Here is a 22,971-nt window from a genome sequence, read left to right on the forward strand (position 1 = left end):
GTGGCATATGCCATGTTAGTAGGAAAATGTATCATAACCCTGTTTTTTTCTGATCAGAATTTGAACTTATGGCAGATCTCAGAGCTGTTAGTAAATGTTCTATCTATCTAGAACAGCAAACACAGATCGTTTAGCATTTTGTTAGTCAAAAAGTATTGGTTGAAATATATATGTTATATCTACCAAATCTACACACACGCACACATATTTATAGACTGACTATATATATATATATATATATATATATATATATATATATATATATATACATACACACATTTAGAAGCCCTTGTTGTTTGATAAAAAATGTGTGTATAAATACATGATATACTGAACCCTGTAATGAATACACTGTACCAATACAGCAAAATATTTTGACATTTTTGATTTATGATGTTACATATGTATTATAAATTATTTGGGCTGTTCATTTGCATTTATGTTATGAATTAGCTAAATTGTCCAGGATATTTAATGCATTGTACTAAATATACAGCTTTTACTTCTATGAATTTTACTGAATGGTGAAAAATCATTTAATAATTATTGTTTGCAAATCTTCAGAGACCTTAGATAGAGGCATACAAAATGTTTTTTTTCCCCACCCAGAATATGATTAAGTCGGTTTCCTCATATATGTGAGTTAGAGAGCATTTTCACTTGTATGACTAATAAATGAGTTCAAAACTAGTAATCAATTGATTATGCTGATCATCAATGTTCTTAGTTCAAGTAGGATTTCTTCACAGGCATATTTTTCATCTACAATGCAATTGCTGTTTTCCTAAACCTGTCTTGTTATTTTATTCTATGGTCAGAAGAAGATGAATAAAAAACATGTCAGAAATCAAAGTTGCTGAAATCCATCAAAAAATATAGGAGTGGATTGAATTCATTCTTTGTAGAATGGATGATTAGGATTATTTTCTAATATTAAAACTTCACGATCAAACAGCAGCAATTTCCGCAGCAGAGATCAGTTGATGCAATATAATGAAATGGCCTAGCTTACACAAACAGACAACAGCAATTGCAATAAATATTTTAAACTAAGTAGTAAATTGCTGAGTGGGACGTAGATCCAGAATTGTATTCATTGACATGGATACCCCTGTTGTTGTTAAATTGAGAAGAAAACGAATAGGACTATAGAGCAAAAAGAGACACAGACCTTATAGGAATTGAAATATGATGAAACGAGCACTAGAAAAAGGGCAACTGTGAAGATACTGATTGTATAATTTCAAATTAGAGGATGGAAAGCAGGTATAGTTTGAATGTAATCCTTAAAAGGTTGCCAAGTAACAAGGATATGGTCTACAGTCAGAATGTTATCATATGACTTAAAGAAAATAAAGTGGGAATCATGAACAGGTAACCGCCATGCCATAGTTGATAACAGTAAAAAGTGAAAGCACAGGGGGCGGAGCCGATAGCTGAAGCGGCTGGATGTGTTTTCTCTGAGCTCCTGGCTACAAAACTAAATAGAAGGACTTAATCTTCAAATACTAGCTTTATATAGGATCTACATTTTGGAAAATACTGCTGAAGATTGCTGGAGTCCAGATTCTTGCTTTGGAGCCACACATCTAACCTATGCTATTCAGCACAGCAAAACAGTGAATGACCACATGGCACTAGCACAACTTGGCGTGGTGAGAGCCGCCATTTAACGATAACACCTATCCCTGCAAAAACACAAACAGGTCTACAGGTCTTTTTGATGTGGCTCACAATCTATGGAGCTTAGGTTACTGCATGATAACCCCCCAGGCAATTGGGTTACTGAGCTGCTAGGTAATGGACAGATAGCTCAACATGCTAAGGCACTGTGGCTGAGCTCTGTAGCAACACAAGGGTTGCAGGTTTGATCCCCGGTGAGGTCCAATCAGCCTTTCGTCCTTCCGAGGTCGATAAAATGAGCAGCGCCTTGAGACCCTTATGGGTGATTAGCTGCGCTTTACAAGTACCCAATACATACATCCGCTGGTCATTTGTTTGCACTTATAATGGGTAGGTTATAGGAGAAAGTCATCTAGTGAAGTAGGTACTTAAGAAGTCCCTTTTAAAAACTGTATTTACTCTCTGAGATCATGGCTTCAAATGGAAATTGTCTATGCAAAGACTAAGAGTGGGTTTTATGTGTTTTACGAATCCACTTATTTTCACAGGGAGACAGGGTAAGCCTGGACATATCATATTTGGGCTCAAACCTGTGACAGAATCTTCTCATATGTTTTTGAAGTTCTCCAAGGAAAAGAACATTTTAAGGATGTAACAAGACTATGAGGATGAATACGGAAGATGCTTAGATAGAGCTGAAAGTTGCATGATATTTAGAGAATTACTTGTACAGTTGGCACTACCTTAAATTCTCTTCCATCTTCTCTTGTACACTTTTTTATTTCCTTGATATAACAAGGTCTAAATAGCATTATGAGCTTCTTAAAATAAACTTATCTGGTTCTCTTTGTAGATATGAAAAGATGATCTTAAATGTTAATTTTGTTTTGATGGATTATGTCAGAACTCGCAGTTGCAGACATTTAAGAAAAAGACAAATTCTTTACGCTTGGTCACAAAAGGGTAGGGTATCAGTAAAATGAGAAACATCCCCTAAAATCTGCCATAGGGTTTGTAAGCATTGTAAACAATGGAGGCAGTAGAAATCTGAACATGAAAAATCTGAATCTATAACTTAGAGAGACCAGTGGTCACTATGAACTTGTTTTGCCTTCAGACTTCATGAAATGGCTTATTTGAAACCTGAGAGCAGCAAAGCCCAGCAGCTGGAAGTCAAGTACTAAAAATGAACTACAAAATCAGATAAAGAAGCCAGCTAGAACAACGTCTAGCATAAAAAAACCTTTAAAGAAAAAGTCAATAAGAAAGCCCAAAGTCACAAGATCAAACAATACAGATTTTTTTTTTTTTTTACAGCAATGGATCAACTAAGTACTTACTGACTCAAGAGTGAAAAATAAGTAAGATTTCAACCAAGGTTAATGGCACTGAAAATCAAGAATTTAAAATGAACTACCTGCAAAAAAGCATAGATATGCAAATAAATGGGTACTTGAATTAAACGGTCACCTTGGTATACAGGAAAACAGCATAAGAACACAGGTTTTAACTGATTAAGAACCTTAGACCCTAAACAGCATTTAAAAGTAAATGTTATAGAACAGATACTTTTAGTAACAGATACTTTAAACGTGTACAAATAATAAACACATTTATGCTATTAACATGCATTTTATACCAATGCTTTTGTTTAATCTTGGTAAACTTGGGATGCGAAATTGGTTTATGATATTTATTAATAATAATAATAATAATAATAATAATAATGTATTATTTAATGCAGCTCAAAAGTGAAAGGATATAAGAGTGTATTCCTACCCCTAAACCTAAGCCTAACCCTACCCCTAAACCTAACCCTAAACCTAACCCTAACGTAACCCTAACTTTAACATAATTAATATAGATCTAAATTATACTTACGATTATTAACTAAATAATACCTATTTAAAACTAAATACATACTTACCTGTGAAATAAAACCTAAGCTAGCCACAATATAACTAATAGTTATGTTGTAACTAGTTTAGGTTTTATTTTTATTTCACAGGTAAGTTGTTTGTTGATCACCTTCTTAAGAGCTGACTACAACAGTGCAACTCTTGGCAGGGCCCTCTACCCATTTGATCCCTATAATTGTTTTGTTGTACTCCGCCTTTGTTTATAGCGCTGCGGAATCTGTTGGCGCTCTACAAATAACCGATAATAATAATAATACATTTGTATTTATTTTAACTAGGTAGACTAGTTAGTAAATAGTTATTAACTATTTAATAACTACCTAGTTAAAATAAATACAAAATTACCTGTGAAATAAAACCTAAGCTACCTTACACTAAAAACTAAAATTACAAAAAATAAAAAACCTACCATTACAAAAAATAAAAAACCTAATATTACAAAAAATAAGAAAAACCTACCATTACAACAAAAAAAAATCCAAAAAAATAAAAATTATTCCTATTCTAATACCTTTAAAAAAATAAAACCACCCCAAAATAAAAAAAGCCTAATCTAGAATAAACTACCAAGGGCCCTTAAAAGGGCCTTTTGGGGGCCCTTAAAATGGCCTTTTGTAGGGCATTGCCCTAAATTAAACAGCTCTTTTGCTACAAAAAAAAACAAACACCCCCTAAAAAAATACATTACACAAAATAACAAACAAATTATCAAAAATAATAAAAATTATTCCTATTCTAATACCCATTAAAAAAACACCCCAAAATAAAAAACCTTAATAGGGCCTTTTGTAGGGCATTGCCCTAAAAATATCAGCTCTATTTGTGAATAAAAAATACAAATATCCACTTTACAAACCCCCACCCCCCAAACTACCAAGGGCCTTTAAAAGGGCCTTTTGGGGGCCCTTAAAAGGGCCTTTGTAAGGCATTGCCCTAAGTTAAACAGCTCTTTTGCTCCAAAAAAACCAAACACCCCCTAAAAAAATAAATTACACAAAATAACAAACAAATTATCAAAAATAATAAAAATTATTCCTATTCTAATACCCATTAAAAAAACACCCCAAAATAAAAAACCTTAATAGAGCCTTTTGTAGGGCATTTCCCTAAAAATATCAGCTCTTTTTGTGAATAAAAAATACAAATATCCTATCTAAAAATCGTAAGCTACCCATTGCCCTGAAAAGGGCATTTGGATGGGCGCGGAGCATCCTCTTCATACGGTCGCCGCCGTACACTGAATCTTCAATGCAAGGTACGCGATCCAAGATAGCGTCCCTTGCATTCCTATTGGCTAAAAATTTTGAATCAGCCATTAGAATAAGAGGATGCTCCGCGCCGGATGTCTTCAGGATGGACCTGCTCCGCGCTGCCAAGATCAAGATAGAAGATCCCGCCTGGATGAAGATTGAAGAGGCCATCTGGATGAAGACTTCTCGCCGCTAGGATGAGAACTTCGCCGTCTGGCTAAAGATTGAAGAGGCCACCTGGATAAAGACTACTCGCCGCCTGGATGAGAATTTCTCCAACAGGATGAAGATCGTTCAAGCGGGACTTCAAAAACTGTAAGCGGATTGTCGGGGGTTAGTGTTAGGTTTTTTTTTAAGGGTTTTTGGGTGGATTTTATTTTTAGTTTAGGGTTTTGGCATGTAAAAGAGCTAAATGCCGTGGTAGATTAGGTTTTTGTTAGAGTTAGGTTTTTTATTTTGGGGGGTTGGGTGGTGGGGTTTACTGTTGGGGGGGTCTTTGTATTTTTTTTTTTTACAGTTAAAAGAGCTGTTTAAAGGGACACTGAACCCAAATTTTTTCTTTCATGATTCAGATAGAGCATGCAATTTTAATCAACTTTCTAATTTACTTCTATTATCAATTTTTCTTCATTCTTTTGCTATCTTTATTTGAAAAAGAAGGCATCTAAGCTAAGGAGCCAGCAAATTGTTGGTTCAGAACCATGGACAGCAATTTTTTATTGGTGCTGTCCAATCAGCAAGGACAACCCAGGTTGTTCACCAAAAATGGGCCGGCATCTAAACTTACATTCTTGCTTTTCAAATAAACATACCAAGAGAATGAAGAAAATGTGATAATAGGAGTAAATTAGAAAGTTGCTTAAAATTGCATGCTCTATCTGAATCACAGAAGAAAAAATTTGGGTTCAGTGTCCCTTTAACTTAGGGCATTGCCCTACAAAAGGTCCTTTTAAGGGCCATTGGTAGTTTATTGTAGGCTAGGTTTTTTTTTATTTTGGGTGGGCTTTTTTATTTTGATAGGGCTAATAGATTAGGTGTAATTCTTTTTTATTTTTGATAATTTCGTTTGTTATTTTTCGTACTTTAGTGTTTGTTATTTTTTGTAATTTAGTCTTTTTTATTTTTTGTAATTAGTTTGTAATTTTTATAGTAGTGTTGGGATTTTTTAAATGTGTAGTTTAATTTAATTTAATTTAATTGTGTAATGTCTGAAAAGAAAAAGGTGTATGTTTGGACCACAGCTACTGATATAGTACTATAATTGTGTGTTGCTGGATGTATGGCAGGAGAGTACATAAATATCACCCATTAGTAATACGTGAAACCCTAGCACACACACATGAGCAGTTTGTTATATGAATATAGGAGAGAACAGCAGATAAGACTATAGCTGATGCGACAATGAAAACATTATGTTCAGCAGTGGAATTTCTATGTCTCAGTTCAATTAGTATACACTTTCACATATGAGCAATGAGAGAATTATGAGTGAATCACTATTGGATGGTTCAGAACTATAGGACCTGTTTTCTTATAAAATATGACAGGCAGAGTGAAACTATTAGACTATACAGTATTCTAATATCAGCGTGATTTGATAAGTAAAAGGCACAATAGGTAAAACCAGAACAATACCCTTCCTATTAGTACCTGTAGTGGGATTAGTAGGTAAGTGTCCGGAGACAGTGGAAACACAGGCTTGTGCAGAGAGGAGTAGCAAGCTCCGTGATGGCGGCAGTACTGAGAGTAAGCCGCGCTGGGCGTGTGACGTCACAGAGGCCGAGGTTCCGGTCTAGAGATGCAGATCCCTGCACAGCGGTGCAGACTGGAAGCTGAGGATTAGCGAAGACAGAGAACTCCTTAGAGACAGGATGTCAGGTGAAGCTTGATCCGATTTCAGGGAAACAATACCAAGCATAGAATAGAAGGTAATGCTGGTATTTAAAGGGACATCCTGAGGAGTTGATTGGGTAATCAGTAAAGTGAAACTGGATATGAAAGGAATCATGACAGGATACCCCCTCCAAGGAGCAGCACCGATGCTCAGAGACAAGGACGATCAGGGTACCTCTGATGGAAGAGAGAAATTAACCTGGGAGCAGAGACATTAGTGGCAGGCTCCCAAGAGTTATGTTCAACAGAGTAGTCCTTCCATTTGATGAGATATTGAAGAGCACCCCTCACAAGTCTACTGTCCAAGATATTCTCAACCTCGTACTCCATGTTCGGGTCTATAGAGATAGGTGGTAGAGTAGTGTCCATACTCTTATCACGTACATAGCGGTAAGGCTTCAGTAGTGATACGTGAAAAGTGGGGTGAATTTTCAGGGTGGTAGGTAGAGTGAGGCGAACAGCATTGCAATTGATTATTCTCTGTATAGGAAAGGGTCCAATGAAGAGAGGGGTAAGCTTCCTAGAGGGGGTGGACAAGCGAAGATTTTTTGTTGAAAGCCAGACAAGGTCTCCTTTAGAGTATGAAGGTGGAGGAGTGTGTCTTCGATCGTAATACCTTTTCTGTATATCCTTTGATTCTTCTATTGCCTGTTTAACAATAGTGAAGTTCGAATTAATACTGGAAGTTAAATCAGAAATGTGGGGATGGTCTGGAACCAGATCAGGTAGGTACTGGAATGTCGGGTGGAATCCATAATTGATGAAAAAGGGAGTTTGTTTAGTGGTGGAGTGCACAGTGTTATTGAAGACGAATTCTGCATAATGTAGCTGTTGGGACCATGAATGTTGAGAGGTATGGCAATAAGTACGTAAGAACTGCTCAACCCATTGATTGCATCGCTCTGTTTGTCCATTCGTCTGCGGATGGTAAGAGGAGGATAAGGATTTGTCTATAGAGAACTGTTTACAGAATGCAGACCACAAAGCACTGGTGAACTGGGAGCCACGATCGGTTAAAATCTTCCGGGGTAAACCATGGAGTTTAATCACATTGGTCAGTAAAAGTTGTATGGTCTCAGCAGCTGATGGAAGTTTATGGTAAGGTATCAGATGTAGCATCTTACTGAAAAGGTCAACCACCACAAGAATAGTAGTGTTCTTATCGGATTTTGGCAAATCAACGATGTAATCCAAAGCGATCTCTTGCCAAGGTTTCTCGGGGGTAGGTGTGGACAGTAGTAGTCCAAAAGGTGGTCTCTTAGTTCGTTTAGATATTGTGCAGGAAGAACAAGTGTTGATGAACTGAGTAGCATCAGATAACATGGTGGGCCACCAGTAAGATCTCTGTAGTAACTCCTTGGTCTTTTTCACACCACAATGTCCTCCAAGAGGTGAGTCATGTGCTGAAGTGAGTAGTTGGACTCGAAGAGATGGGGGAATGTAATATTTTTTTCCATAGTGGTATAATCCATCATTATCCTTTGATAAGAGATGTAGAGGTTTAGAGTAATCTTTGGTTTGTTCAGTACATAGTAAAGGGAGCGAATCTATGAAGAAGAGGAGAAAATTCTCATCTGGAATTACTTGTTGATGTGAAGGTTGTGTTAATGGAGTGGACGGTAGTCGAGAGAGAGCATCTGCTTTTCTATTCTTGCTTGCGGGCCGGTAGGTGATGAGGAAATTGAAACGGGAAAAGAAGAGATTCCATCGCACTTGGCGAGCAGAGAGTGTTCTGGTGGTCTTTAAAAACTGAAGATTTCTATGATCTGTATACACTATTGTAGGTGTTGTAGCTCCTTCGAGTAAATGCCTCCATTGTTCGAAAGCAGCCTTTATGGCGAGAAGTTCTTTTTCTCCTACGGGGTAATGTCTCTCTGCAGTAGTCAAGGTCCGGGAATAAAATGCAACCGGGTGTAGAGGTTGTTTGAGAGACTCCCTTTGGGAGAGAATGGCTCCGAGTGCGGAGTCGGATGCATCTACTTCGAGAACGAAAGGGAGTTCAGTATTGGGGTATCTTAAAATAGGAGCGGTTGTGAAGCTAGTTTTCAATTTATTAAAAGCAATATGAGCTTCATTGGTCCAGACGTATTTTATGTTTTGTTTTGTAAGATTAATGAGGGGTTTTGCCAAAGATGAGTAATTTTTTATAAATTTCCGATAGAAGTTGGCGAACCCTAGGAAACTTTGTACTTGTTTCCTAGTAGAGGGGGTAGGCCAATCTAATACCGTTTTGATCTTGTTGTCATCCATGCGGATTCCTTCGTTGGATATGATGTATCCCAGAAAAGGAATGCTGGTAGCGTGGAAAATACATTTTTCGGCTTTCACATACAAAGAGTTGCTTCTGAGACGCGTGAGAACTTGGCGAACATGGAATTTGTGTTCTGAGAGGTTTTTTGAAAATATGAGGATGTCATCCAAGTATATTACGACATATAGGTCAAGAATATCCTTGAAAATATCATTGATCAGGTGCTGGAAGGTGGCAGGGGCATTGCAGAGGCCGAATGGCATGACAACATATTCGTATAACCCGTAACGGGTACGAAATGCCGTCAGCCATTCGTCTCCTGCCCGCATCCTGATCAGATTGTACGCTCCCCTAAGATCAAGTTTGGTGAAGATCTTAGAGCCCACTAACCGTTCGATTAACTCCGGAATAAGTGGTAGGGGGTAGCGGTTTTTTACGGTTATTTTGTTCAGTTGCCTATAATCCACTATAGGTCTTAGAGATCCATCTTTATTTTTCACAAAGAAAATACCTGCAGCAGCAGGTGAAGTGGATGGCCTAATAAAGCCTTTTTTGATGTTCTCATCTATGTATGTTCTGAGGTGCAGTAACTCCGGTTTGGACAGAGGAAAGATATGCCCACAGGGTATGACTGCTCCAGGTAAAAGGTCTATGGGGCAGTCATATGGCCTGTGTGGAGGGAGTGTCTCAGATTGGGTTTTACTGAACACATCAGTGAAGTCCGCGTAATCCATAGGCACATTAGACTGTAAGCCTTCTGATGGAGGCTGAAGGAGTAAATGGGGAAAACAGGTTGTTTTACAATACTGAGAATTAAACTGAAGAGAGAGAGAAGCCGAAGAAATCAGAGGATCATGTTGCCTTAGCCACTGTAAACCTAAAATTAAAGGGAAATCAGGTGAAGTGATTACATCGAATTTAATGTACTCCCTATGGTGACACTCAGTTGACATCAGAATGGGAGTAGTTTCGAACATCACAGGGCCTGTGGTTAGTACTTTACCGTCTATTCCCCTCAAATGAACAGGAGACAGTTTCTTATGCAGGGGAATTTTATTATTTTCACAGAAGGTTAAATCAATATAGGAAAGAGAAGCTCCAGAATCAATGATCCCTTGGACTGTCACCCGGGATTGGTCCCACTGCAAGACAAGAGGAATGTTGCAGTAGTGAGGGCATTTGAGTACAGTTTTTATTGTGGATGGGGGAGTAAGCGGCTTACCCTTTCTTTGCCGGGCCAGATTAGGACAGTCCTTGACCCCGTGTTCATCGGAAGCACAATACATGCATAAGTTATGCGTACGGCGTCTTATCTTTTCCTGAGAGCTTAGGGGACCACGTAGAAAGGCGATATCCATAGGTTCTGGTGGGGGTTTTGAGTGTGTACTGGGTATATTGGGTGAGGATTTTGGCCTATAAGCAGTGTCATGACTGACTCTTTCATGATGCCTTTCCCTAATCCTCCTATCTATGCAGATACTCAGATCTATTAGTTGCTCCAGTGTTGGGGGTATTTGTGTACATGAAAGCTCGTCCTTAACGGCTTCTGACAACCCCAAGCGGAACTGATTTCGTAGGGAAAGGTTGTTCCATTGGGTATCAGGGGCCCACCTTTTGAATTCAGCTATATACTCCTCAACTTCTCTTTTCCTCTGCCTTAGGGACCTTATTGCATTTTCAGCAGTTTGTTGTTTAAAAGGGTCCTCATAGATTTGTGCTAAGGCAGAGAAAAAGGAGTCAAGGGAATTAAGAATCTCATCATTATGCTCAAGGAAAGTGTTTGCCCATGCTCTGGGCTCAGCTCTTAAATATGAAATAGTTGTCATGACTTTTACCCTATCATTAGGGTAGGTGTAAGGTTTAAGGGTGAATAATAGATAGCAGGAATTCTTAAATTCTCTGAAAATCTTTCTATCACCATAAAAAGGCTCAGGGGTAGAAATTTGTGGTTCCTGGGGAGGAGGCTTCCTATCCACTACCTCTTTTATGTAAGATTTTAAGTTATCATTTTCTACCATAAGTGCAGTAAGACCTTCAGTTAACATTTCAACTTTAGTGGTTAATGTTTGTATATGTGTTGGCAAATCAGTTGGGTCCATCTTATTTTAAGGCTTGGTATTCTGTAATGTCTGAAAAGAAAAAGGTGTATGTTTGGACCACAGCTACTGATATAGTACTATAATTGTGTGTTGCTGGATGTGTGGCAGGAGAGTACATAAATATCACCCATTAGTAATACGTGAAACCCTAGCACACACACATGAGCAGTTTGTTATATGAATATAGGAGAGAACAGCAGATAAGACTATAGCTGATGCGACAATGAAAACATTATGTTCAGCAGTGGAATTTCTATGTCTCAGTTCAATTAGTATACACTTTCACATATGAGCAATGAGAGAATTATGAGTGAATCACTATTGGATGGTTCAGAACTATAGGACCTGTTTTCTTATAAAATATGACAGGCAGAGTGAAACTATTAGACTATATAGTATTCTAATATCAGCGTGATTTGATAAGTAAAAGGCACAATAGGTAAAACCAGAACAATACCCTTCCTATTAGTACCTGTAGTGGGATTAGTAGGTAAGTGTCCGGAGACAGTGGAAACACAGGCTTGTGCAGAGAGGAGTAGCAAGCTCCGTGATGGCGGCAGTACTGAGAGTAAGCCGCGCTGGGCGTGTGACGTCACAGAGGCCGAGGTTCCGGTCTAGAGATGCAGATCCCTGCACAGCGGTGCAGACTGGAAGCTGAGGATTAGCGAAGACAGAGAACTCCTTAGAGACAGGATGTCAGGTGAAGCTTGATCCGATTTCAGGGAAACAATACCAAGCATAGAATAGAAGGTAATGCTGGTATTTAAAGGGACATCCTGAGGAGTTGATTGGGTAATCAGTAAAGTGAAACTGGATATGAAAGGAATCATGACAGGATACCCCCTCCAAGGAGCAGCACCGATGCTCAGAGACGAGGACGATCAGGGTACCTCTGATGGAAGAGAGAAATTAACCTGGGAGCAGAGACATTAGTGGCAGGCTCCCAAGAGTTATGTTCAACAGAGTAGTCCTTCCATTTGATGAGATATTGAAGAACACCCCTCACAAGTCTACTGTCCAAGATATTCTCAACCTCGTACTCCATGTTCGGGTCTATAGAGATAGGTGGTAGAGTAGTGTCCATACTCTTATCACGTACATAGCGGTAAGGCTTCAGTAGTGATACGTGAAAAGTGGGGTGAATTTTCAGCAGATAAGACTATAGCTGATGCGACAATGAAAACATTATGTTCAGCAGTGGAATTTCTATGTCTCAGTTCAATTAGTATACACTTTCACATATGAGCAATGAGAGAATTATGAGTGAATCACTATTGGATGGTTCAGAACTATAGGACCTGTTTTCTTATAAAATATGACAGGCAGAGTGAAACTATTAGACTATATAGTATTCTAATATCAGCGTGATTTGATAAGTAAAAGGCACAATAGGTAAAACCAGAACAATACCCTTCCTATTAGTACCTGTAGTGGGATTAGTAGGTAAGTGTCCGGAGACAGTGGAAACACAGGCTTGTGCAGAGAGGAGTAGCAAGCTCCGTAATGGCGGCAGTACTGAGAGTGAGCCGCGCTGGGCGTGTGACGTCACAGAGGCCGAGGTTCCGGTCTAGAGATGCAGATCCCTGCACAGCGGTGCAGACTGGAAGCTGAGGATTAGCGAAGACAGAGAACTCCTTAGAGACAGGATGTCAGGTGAAGCTTGATCCGATTTCAGGGAAACAATACCAAGCATAGAATAGAAGGTAATGCTGGTATTTAAAGGGACATCCTGAGGAGTTGATTGGGTAATCAGTAAAGTGAAACTGGATATGAAAGGAATCATGACAAATTGGTAGTTAGTTTAATTTTAGTTTAATAATTATATTAGTTTAAACTTAGTTTTTTTAATTTGACAGCTAAATTTTATTTTAATTTAAATTAGGGAAATTGTAATTTTAATATAAAGTTAGGGGGTGTTAGGGTTACATTAGGGTTAGGGTTATGGTTAGGTTTAGTGTTTACTAGTTTAATTTAGTTTATTGCGATGTGGGGGCTTTCGGTTTAGGGGTTAATAGTTTAGTTTAGTATATTTTGTTGTGGGGGGGCTTGCGGTTTAGGGGTTAATAGGTTTATTATAGTGGCGGGGGTGTAGGGCTTAATAACTTTAGTAGAGTGGGGGCAATGTGGGGGGACAGCAGATTAGGGGTTAATCATATTTAAATAGTGTTTGTGATGCTGGAGGGCGGCGGTTTAGGGGTTAATAAGTTTATTATAGTGGTGACGATGTCAGGGAGCGGCGGAATAGAAGTTCATGTTTTTTCAGAGTGGCGGTGATATCAGGAACGGTAGATTAGGGGTTAATACATTTATTATAGTGTTGCGATGCGGGAGGGCCTCGGTTTAGTGGTTAATAGGTAATTTATGGGTGTTAGTGTACTTTGTAGCAGTTTAGTTATGAGTGTAATCCTCGCTTTTTAGCCTCACCGCAAAACTCAATCAGCGCTATGGGAATCTCATTAAAAAACTTAATTTTTATGAATGCGGTACCGACGTTTGGTTAAAAGGTTTGCGGTACACCTGTACTGACAAGACTTGTAATGACTGCAGTGCTGTTTTAACACTGAAAATACCATATTTTTAGCGTTAAGAGCCGTAACTCACAACTCGTAATCTAGCTGTTTGTTTTTTCTTCAAATTACCTGGTCAATGAAATATTTTAAATGAATGCATTCACAATTCTCAATGCTTTTTGTAAAAACTCGTATCCATTTATTTAAACTTGAATAATATGTTTTAAAGATTCCCTTGTTTTTAATTTGTAATTGTTTTAGTTTGCTTGCTTACATACTGATAGGTTCCAATTTGTTATAGAATTGGAGCTAAATTCGGACTTTACTTGCGCATTTTGATTTCACCTGTGAGAATTATCTGGATGGTCAGCCATCATAGTTCTTCAGAATATCTTTAGCTTTCTCTTTCTGACTAACGTGTAAATTATATGCACTTTTATTCTAAAATCAAATAATTGTTTTTTAATTCAAATACTTAGTTTGTTCCTTCTTTTTTTAAATCCATTTTTGTACATATTTTCTCAAGCCAGCATTATTATTATTATTATTAATAAACCTTTTTGATCTTCACTGTCTTTTGGCTTTTATAGATTCCCAGAAGTCTCATTTGACAGCTATCGTATGTAACATAAAGCGCTGCCAATAAAACATGAGTATTATCGTTCTTTTTACAAGAGATACTTGCATAACCAACATTACACAGGTCATTATAGTGCTGGTGTTTGATTTAACACTAAACAGATGCCCTGACAGTATCCTGAAAACAACTAATCGCAGTTGATGTCAAGATGCTATTGATATTAGTCAAGCTGTTTTCACGCTAGCTAGTACAAAATGTCTCCAGTGTAATTACTTTCTGAATTGTTACATAAACTAACACCACTAGACTAACATGGGCAGCAGATGTAAAACAGGAATGCATTATATTATTAAAACATTTTCATGACCTGTCTCCTTTGTTAGCAATGAAAGATTTGCATGAAATAAATGTGCTTTCAAATATGAACCATGTATTTCTCTTCTGTATTTTCATCTTATGTCATCTCATGCTGCTACCCATTTCTCATCATTACATCATGTTTGCTTTGTGAAAGTCTTCATGATACCATTAGCATCATTGTGTTGCCAGCATTATATTATCATTGTTATTAGGCTTTATATCTCTCAACTGTCTGTTTCTGCAGCATCAATTACTTTCATTCACCCCCAGGAATAGACTCTGCTGTGAAAAGATGTCAATGACTTCAGAAAATGCGGTCACTGTCTGCATATTGTTACTCACTGAACACCTGCTCCTTTCTAGACTTAATACTGTGGTGACAATATTTAATGTTGTGATCCCCCTCCCCCGCTTATCTAGTATTCTTCCCCATTCCTACACAAAATCATCTGCATTCAGCTATCAAGCTTTTACTATGTTTACAAAATTCTAAACTAAAATAAAAACAGTGTGGCCATTGTGGGCTGATGTTAGACAATTGTAGGTTATATTTAACAAGCTTGCCATTTTTACACTCAATATTGCCATTAAACTGTGTAGGGAATTTTGTTAACATAATAGACCAAGTCTGTTTATATCTGCAATAGAAATCTAGTTGTTAAGTATTTCAGTTAGAACAGTTAAAATCAACAGTTAAAAATCAAGGTCCTTTGTACACTGCAATTTACCCCTTGACCCCTAGGGAAAGCATAGTAATGTATGGCAATCGTCCTTGGCAACCTAGGGTTTACAACATCTGTTAGAACAAGTAAGGATAAACAGCATTCCTTGCAAAGGGAACATTCTATAGAAGATTTTGTGCCTAGTAAAATAAACATTCTAGAGAAAACCAAAGCCAAAAGAAAGTTGGTCACATTTTGGGTTTTAGGGCCTTTTTTTAAAAAAAAAAAAAGATTAAAATCTGGCTATACTTTGTATTAACTGTGTATTTAAAGGGATATGAAACCCACTTCTTTTCTTTTATGAATCAGATATAGCATACCATTTTAAACATGTTTTAAATTAACTTGTTTTGTTTTATTTTATCCTTTGTTAAAAAACATACCTAAGTAGGCAAAGGTTATCTCCCAGTAGTGCAGTTTGATATTAGAAGTAAATTGGAAAGTTTAAAATTGTATGTTCTATCTGGATCATGAAAGAAAATGTTTGGGTTTTATGTCCCTTTAAATCTTGATGTACATTTTTCTGACTATGCCACACTATGGGCTTCATTTATCAAGCTATAAATGCAGCTTTGTAGCCCCTTTGGGGCAGGCTTGCAACTACTTGTGCAATTTTTTTCCATTGCTGCAGGAAGGCTTAAAGGGACACTGAACCCAATGTTTTTCTTTCATGATTCAGATAGAGGATGAAATTTTAAGCAACTTTCTAATTTACTCCTATTATCAAATTTTCTTTATTCTCTTGGTATCTTTATTTGAAATACAAGAATGTAAGTTTAGATGCCGGCCGATTTTTGGTGAACAATCTGGGTTGTCCTTGCTGATTGCTGGATAAATTCATCAACCAATAAAAAAAGTGCTATCCAGAGTTCTGAACCAAGAAAAATAAGCTTAGATGCCATTTTAAAATAAAGATAGCAAAAGAACGAAGAAAAATTGATAATAGGAGTAAATTAGAAAGTTGCTTAACATTGCTTGCTCTATCTGAATCACAAAAGAACATTTTTGGGTTCAGTGTCCCTTTAAGTGCATCCTACAGAAAGCAACTACACAGCTGCATGCTATACAGTAATTGCTTAAAGGGATAGGAAAGTCAAAATTAAATTTACATGATTCAAATAGAGCTTTTAGCTTTAATAAAACAAGAGAATGAAGCAAATTTGATAATAGAAGTAAATTGGAAAGCTGTTTGAAATTCTATATTCTATCTGAATCACGAAATAACATTTTGGGGTTTCCTATCCCTTTAATCAGTGAACAATCTTATTTGTATTTGTACTCAATTGGACTGCAAAATCAGCAATCTTTTCTAAACAAATGAACATTTTTAAACATTTTAAAACTTGTATTCAGATTTTGAACACCGTAGAGCCGAATTACTGATATATTCTATTCATACGGTATATAATGACGAATGTCCATATAAATGTGCACTGTGGCTGAAATACATGAACTAGATGAAAATGCAGCAGCTGATGCAACAGTTCACACATTGGAGCCCATTTATCAAGCTCCGAACGGAGCTTGTGGGCCCGTGTGTCTGGCGAGTCTGAAGACTCGCCAGAAACAGCAGTTATGAAGCAGCGGTCTAAAGATAATAGATGAGGCGCCAAGGAATCTCTGGAAATAAACCCGATCGAGTATGATTGACACCACCCTGCTGGTGGCTGATTGGCCGCGAGTCAGCAGGGGGCGGCGTTGCACCAGCAGTTCTTGTGAGCTGCTGGTGCAATGTTAAATGTGGAGAGCGTATTGCTCTCCGCATTCAGCGAGGTCTTGCGGACCTGATCCGCACTGTCGGATCAGGTCCGCAAGACCTTTAATAAATAGGCCCCATTGTATACTTTTCCGAATACATATTGAAAAAAAGTTATAGTGCAACAAATTACACCGTTTACAGAAGTTGACCCGTCAGCATTTACTTAACCCCACACCTTTGAGTAATATTTCTCCTTTCTATATTTCCTTTTAAAGTCACCAAATCCTTTGATCCTCAGTTTGAGCAAATCATCTCTAACAGTAAATACAGCATGCGGTTTAGCAGCAGATACTGAATTGCATTTGTGAACAAGATAAAAACCTATTGCTTACAACTGGATGTCAAAAGATAATGATATAAGACAGTCGTCCAAAAAAAAATCCTTCATTTGGTCTGAAAGTCTGGAAAAAAAAAATATAACTAAGTTACAAATTATAAATATTATATTCCACTGTTGTCTTTAACTGTCACCCATTCCTGTGAGAGATATAAAGCACTTGTGTTGTATGTTGTTAATTCATTAATTTGCTCTTCTTTTATCCATTCCAGCTGTCACCATCCACAACTTCACTTCGCTTCCTTACCATTACCCCACCTCTGTTCATACCAATGACTCTGCCTACTCTAAGTTCACAGCAACTGTAGGTGAGGAATTCCTGTATCTATTGCATTATAAATGGTAATATACCAGCTTACTGCTCAGGGATGCTTCAAAAGGTTATTATGAGTTTTTTCCTCACTATTATAGCATAGGGTGAGTGAGCCAAATAAGGACTAGGTTACAAGTGGAGCGCACCATTGTGTGTTAACATTGTTTTATTTTTGCACTCATATTACAAGTACAAAGTTATTTTTTATTTCTTGAGTAATAGTCTAGGGTGCAAAAACATCTGCATATCAGATAACAACGTGGGTGCCCTTAGTCACTCACATAATAGACTTCTATGGGGACGCGCAGTAAAATTCATGTTGGGTTTTACTCATGCTCTATAAGCTGAGGGTGCACTAAGCATATGGTGCCCAAGTGGAGTTCTTCATGTCATTCTTTGCTATAATATTATAGGGAAATGAAACCCAAAATGTATCTTTCATGATTCAAATAGAGCATACAATTTTAAACAACTTCCTAACTTCTGTTATCGAATTTGGTGAATTCTCTTGGAAACATTAAAGGAGCAGCAATGCACTACTGGGATCTAGCTTAATACATTGGTCAATAGTCAATAGCAAGAGGCATATATGTGAAACCACCAATCAGTAGCTAGCTCACAGTAGTGCATTACTGCTCCTGAGCTTACCTAGGTATGCTTTTCAGTGAAGGATACCAAGAAAACAAATTTGAGATTAGAAATAAATTGGAAAGTTGTTTGAAATTGCATGCCTTATCTAAATTTTAAAAAGACGTTTTGGGTTTCCTGTCTCTTTAATAATAATGGTTTAATTCAGGTCTTAAGAAGCTCTACATTTTACAGTGATATTTTTGATTGTGCTTGAGAGCAGCACCTAACACCACCTGCAATACAAACAAAATGAGTGCACTAGTAGCATTATCTGTGATCTCCATTAAAAGTAGAAGATGTGCTAAAAAGTTTTTGGACACATTAAAGTGATGGTAAATGTCAGACGTGTACAAGCAAAACTGCATAATTATATATATATTTTAAAAGTGTATATATATTTTATAATAAAATAATTATAGTCCTACTTGGTATCTTCTCTTCCTCCACCCCCCCCACCCTTTATTTCCTCTTTTGGCTGGGCTTTGACATAGAGAGCAGCCCCAACCACTCTCTACATAGGCTTCCTAAGGGATTTCAAAGGGCTGGACTTCAAGAGTGTCATATGACATTCACACTGATAGGATGTTCATTGGAATTGTCAGGAAAAAAAAAAGAGTAAATTCCAGTGGGCTGGGCATAACATTGTAATAGAAGCATTACTATAGGCACAGATTTAACCCTTTTCACAGATAGATTTTTTTTTAAAAAAAAGGTACACATATACTTTTTTTTAAAGGCAATGATTACATATATGGCATTTGATTATCTAAAGTTTACCATTACTTTAAGATGCTTTGGTTGAAATATGATACCATCCACTTGTAATATTAGATTGTGTGTTATTATTTGCACAAGGTCAAGTAAAAGATAAAGCACCCTGTGCTATTAATTGGGCTCCTCATGTAATCTAGACCTTAGTAAATTGTTTTCTGCTTTAATATATAAAATAGAGTTTATATTATGTTTCTGAATGAAATTTAATTATGAAAACACTTTAAAAGCTTTGTTTTATCAAAACTAATTTTTGATTAAGCGAATACTGACATATCTGACACGTGTTTTTACATAATTTTGTGTTTCTCTCTTTATCAGCTGATATGTAGGAGAATCCTTGAACAGCAATCTTGCATGACTGGTGATATGCAATAATGACATAGCATAGAGAACAAAAGTAATTGCAAACATGCAGGGGGTTAGGCAAAGATTAGTGTGAAATGAGGAAGAGAGTAGGTAGAGAAAGCCAAACCTAGAGAAAGCGGGCCCTGGTGCAAACATTTTTTTGGGCCCGCTCAAAGGTATTTAAGTATTAAGCAGAAGTAACCATATACATACTTCTCTGTATAATGATGATCTATTTATCTGTCTGTCTATCTATCAATCAATCAATCATCAATCAATCAATCAATCAATCAATCATCTCTCTCTCTCTCTATCTATCTATCTGTCACTCTCTCTCTCTCTCTCTCTCTCTCTCTCTCTATATATATATATATATATATATATATATATATATATATATTTACACAAACACACAGTGATAATGAGCAGGCTGCACTTTATAATGATACTGAGTATTTATTCACTGGCAGTGAGCACACTGTGCTGTATAATTATGTGAGTTTCTATACTCTACATTTTCTGATGAGTACACTGCCCTGGCCAAAAAGAATGATCTTCCAGAAATCATTCTGAAGTAATCGATGACTCCAGACTAGTCATCAGAAGTATGCCCATAGGCGGAAATATTTAAATGAGATGACTCTAGAGTCATTCACCGCCCGGCTGTTCATGCTTGTGAAGTAATCAGTAAGGTAATCTGCTAATCATTCTGAAGTCATCACCCAGAATTTTTTTTTACCTTAGCTGATGACTTTACAAGCCTCATGATGTCTGATGATGCGCAAATGACTTCTAATTAAATTAGTTTGATAATCATCAAATGACTTCAGGATGGTCTCTAAAGTAATCCTGTTTGTCTTGGGTGCTCTGTATAAATATGGTAAGTATGTATACTCTGATGAATATGCTTTACTTTATATTGACAGAATATCTGTACATTAATAGTGAACACATTGCACTGTTTAATGATGTATCTATACACTGAAGAGTATGCTGCACAGTATAGTGATGGTGAGTATCTATACACAGATAATGACCACATATGTATAGGCTGGATGCTATGCCCCCCTGCACTTGGACCCTGGTGCTACAGCACCACCAATGGAAGTTCTTCCCCTCAATAATATAGAAGGGGTTCACAGCTGCAAAAAAATTGTTACTTGCACAGAATTCCTAGGGTCAAAAGACAGATAATTATTACTCTAAAACTGTGTAATGCAAAAAATAATAATAAAGCAGATCTGGTAACTTCTAATTACAATCTTAAAGGAATATGACACAATGCCCTTTTAGATGTATGTTAAATAAAAGTAAACAGAAAAAGAAAAAGATTGTGAAAAACATCAGCAAACAGTTTACTTGTTTTCTTGCAAATAAGCGCTTAGAAATGCTCAGTCTGTAGGGAGCAAGCTGTTATTTATTATTGTTGTTGTTGTTATTATTATTATCAGTTATTTGTAGAGCACCAACAGATTCCACAGCTCTATAGGTAAATAAATATACAAAGGTAGCATTTATAGGAGACAAATGCATAGATGGCCCTGCCAATAGTTGTATTGTTGTAAATCAGCTCTCATGAAGGTGTGCTACAAAACAGCTGAGCTTGTAGGCTTACATAATAAGGGGGTTCAAGGGGGTGACAAAAGAAAAAGAGGAACTGTAGATTGCAATGTGAGGAAGAAACAAGAAAAGATGAGATATAGAGGTCATGGGCAGAGAGAAGGGTCTGGGGGGGAGAGTGCCTGGAGACAGGGTCCAAGATATAGGGGGAAGCAGTGTTATTGAGGGTCTTGAATGTTAGTGTCAGGATTTTGTGCTTTATTCTGGAGTCTAGAGGAAGCCAGTGAATGGAATGGCAGAGAGGTGCAGCATATGAGGAGTGATGGGTAAGGAAGATCAGCCTGGCAGAGGCATTTATTATGGGCTATATAACGAATGGCACGCTAACAGTTGTGGGTGGGCGAGCGAAAAGGGGTTTATTTTGACTCTTTATGCACATTGGAAGTAGCTTATTACAAATTGAAAGTAAACACATTTACTCAAGCGCAATTGAATTTAACATGCTTCGGGATAGCGAAACTTCGCAGCTCTGGTTAACTGTTAAGTACAGTTACCCTCACAATAACACTGTCTAATACATAATTTAAAAAAAATTGAGTTCAAAAGTTATAAGTTCTCAAAGATATGAGGTCTCAGGAGTTAGAAGAGAAAGGCTGCAAGCATAAAGATACATATACATGTCTAAATATGTATATGTATGTATATATAAATATGTATATATGTGTAGAGATGGGTTTGTATGTATATTTATATATTTACATACATATATACACATATAAACACATAAATACATATGTATACATATATAGCCATGTACGTATATATGTACATTGCAGTCAGGTAGCTGAAAACATGTAAAATCATACTTTTGCAATATTCATTTTTAATAAAGTGTTTAACTATGTATTTACTGTAAATATTTAACTTTTCAATGTTCTATACATAAGGGAATATGTTCTAAGTATTTTTAAATATATATTCTTATATCTCTCTTTCATATAGGTGGTGAGAGTCCACGAGCTAGTTACTGATGGGATACACATTCCTACCAGGAGGGGGCAAAGTTTCCCAAACCTCAAATGCCTATAAATACACCTCCTGATGTGCTTGATTTCTTCAGTGAAAGGTGCTTCTAAGTATATTGAAGCCCAGTTCCTCTCTAAGTACAGTGTTTGTCTGAGGGATGTGGAGGGAATATTGCCTGATGATACCATGTTTTCGCCTATGGAAAAGCTATTCATAAGCCTTTCTGTAAATCGGTCACTGGGATTCATCTGCTTCCTCCCATTATAGATCGACAATATACTCTTGTACAATTAAGTCTGATGATATGTATCAGTACTGGTTTGGCGGTCTGCTATATGTGGATGGGTATCTTATACGGTAAGTATATACTTTTTATTATTATAAGACACTCTCAGCTATGGATTGGACACTTTTAAGTAAAAGTTGATATATATATTGTTTGTATACATGCCTTGAGTCAGTATTTCAGTGCTCTTTTTTAGTGTCATAAATGTAGTCAAGGTTGGTAGAATCTGTGAAACATATAGGGGTATCTGGGAGTTTTTATTTTTCTAAAATTGGCTTTCAATAACATGCAAATCATTTTATTTTTATTATCGATAACTGGAGGTCACTTAACATCATTTTTTTCATCTGATACATTAGCCTCAATTTTTGATTTTGCACAGCAATTTATTTTCTTACCTCTGTTTTTTTTCAAATGAATTTTCAAATTCACTCTCAAACGCGCATGTGATGACGCTATTTACGTCATGCGTGATGCGACATAATTTTGTGCTGTTTTTTGGTGCCAAAATTTCCTGCCTTTCTTTAGCAATATAAACTCCGCCCCCAGCTCCTTCAGTGCTCTCAGAAAATGCTAGAGAGCTTTCATTCAGCATTATTCTTTATAATTTAGTTAAATCTTCTTTATAATTATTTGCTCTGTTTCCCATTCTCTCAAGCCTGTTATATGTTATATATAGGAGATTGGATATAAAGAGTTTATTTATATATATAACTTTTTTTTGTTTGTTTTTT

The 22,971-nt window shown here is 36.9% G+C and overlaps 1 protein-coding gene across 1 annotated transcript in view; it reads left to right on the top strand.

Moving 5' to 3' along the window:
* Positions 1 to 22,971, top strand: part of ADGRD1 (adhesion G protein-coupled receptor D1) — a 1,140,767-nt gene that overhangs the window by 75,989 nt on the left and 1,041,807 nt on the right. The window contains exon 4 of the mRNA XM_053701862.1: positions 17,516 to 17,611. Coding sequence (XP_053557837.1) covers positions 17,516 to 17,611 — 96 coding nt within the window. The remainder of the gene's footprint in view (positions 1 to 17,515; positions 17,612 to 22,971) is intronic.

This window comes from Bombina bombina, chromosome 2, assembly GCF_027579735.1.
Source record: "Bombina bombina isolate aBomBom1 chromosome 2, aBomBom1.pri, whole genome shotgun sequence".
Lineage (NCBI taxonomy): Eukaryota > Metazoa > Chordata > Amphibia > Anura > Bombinatoridae > Bombina > Bombina bombina.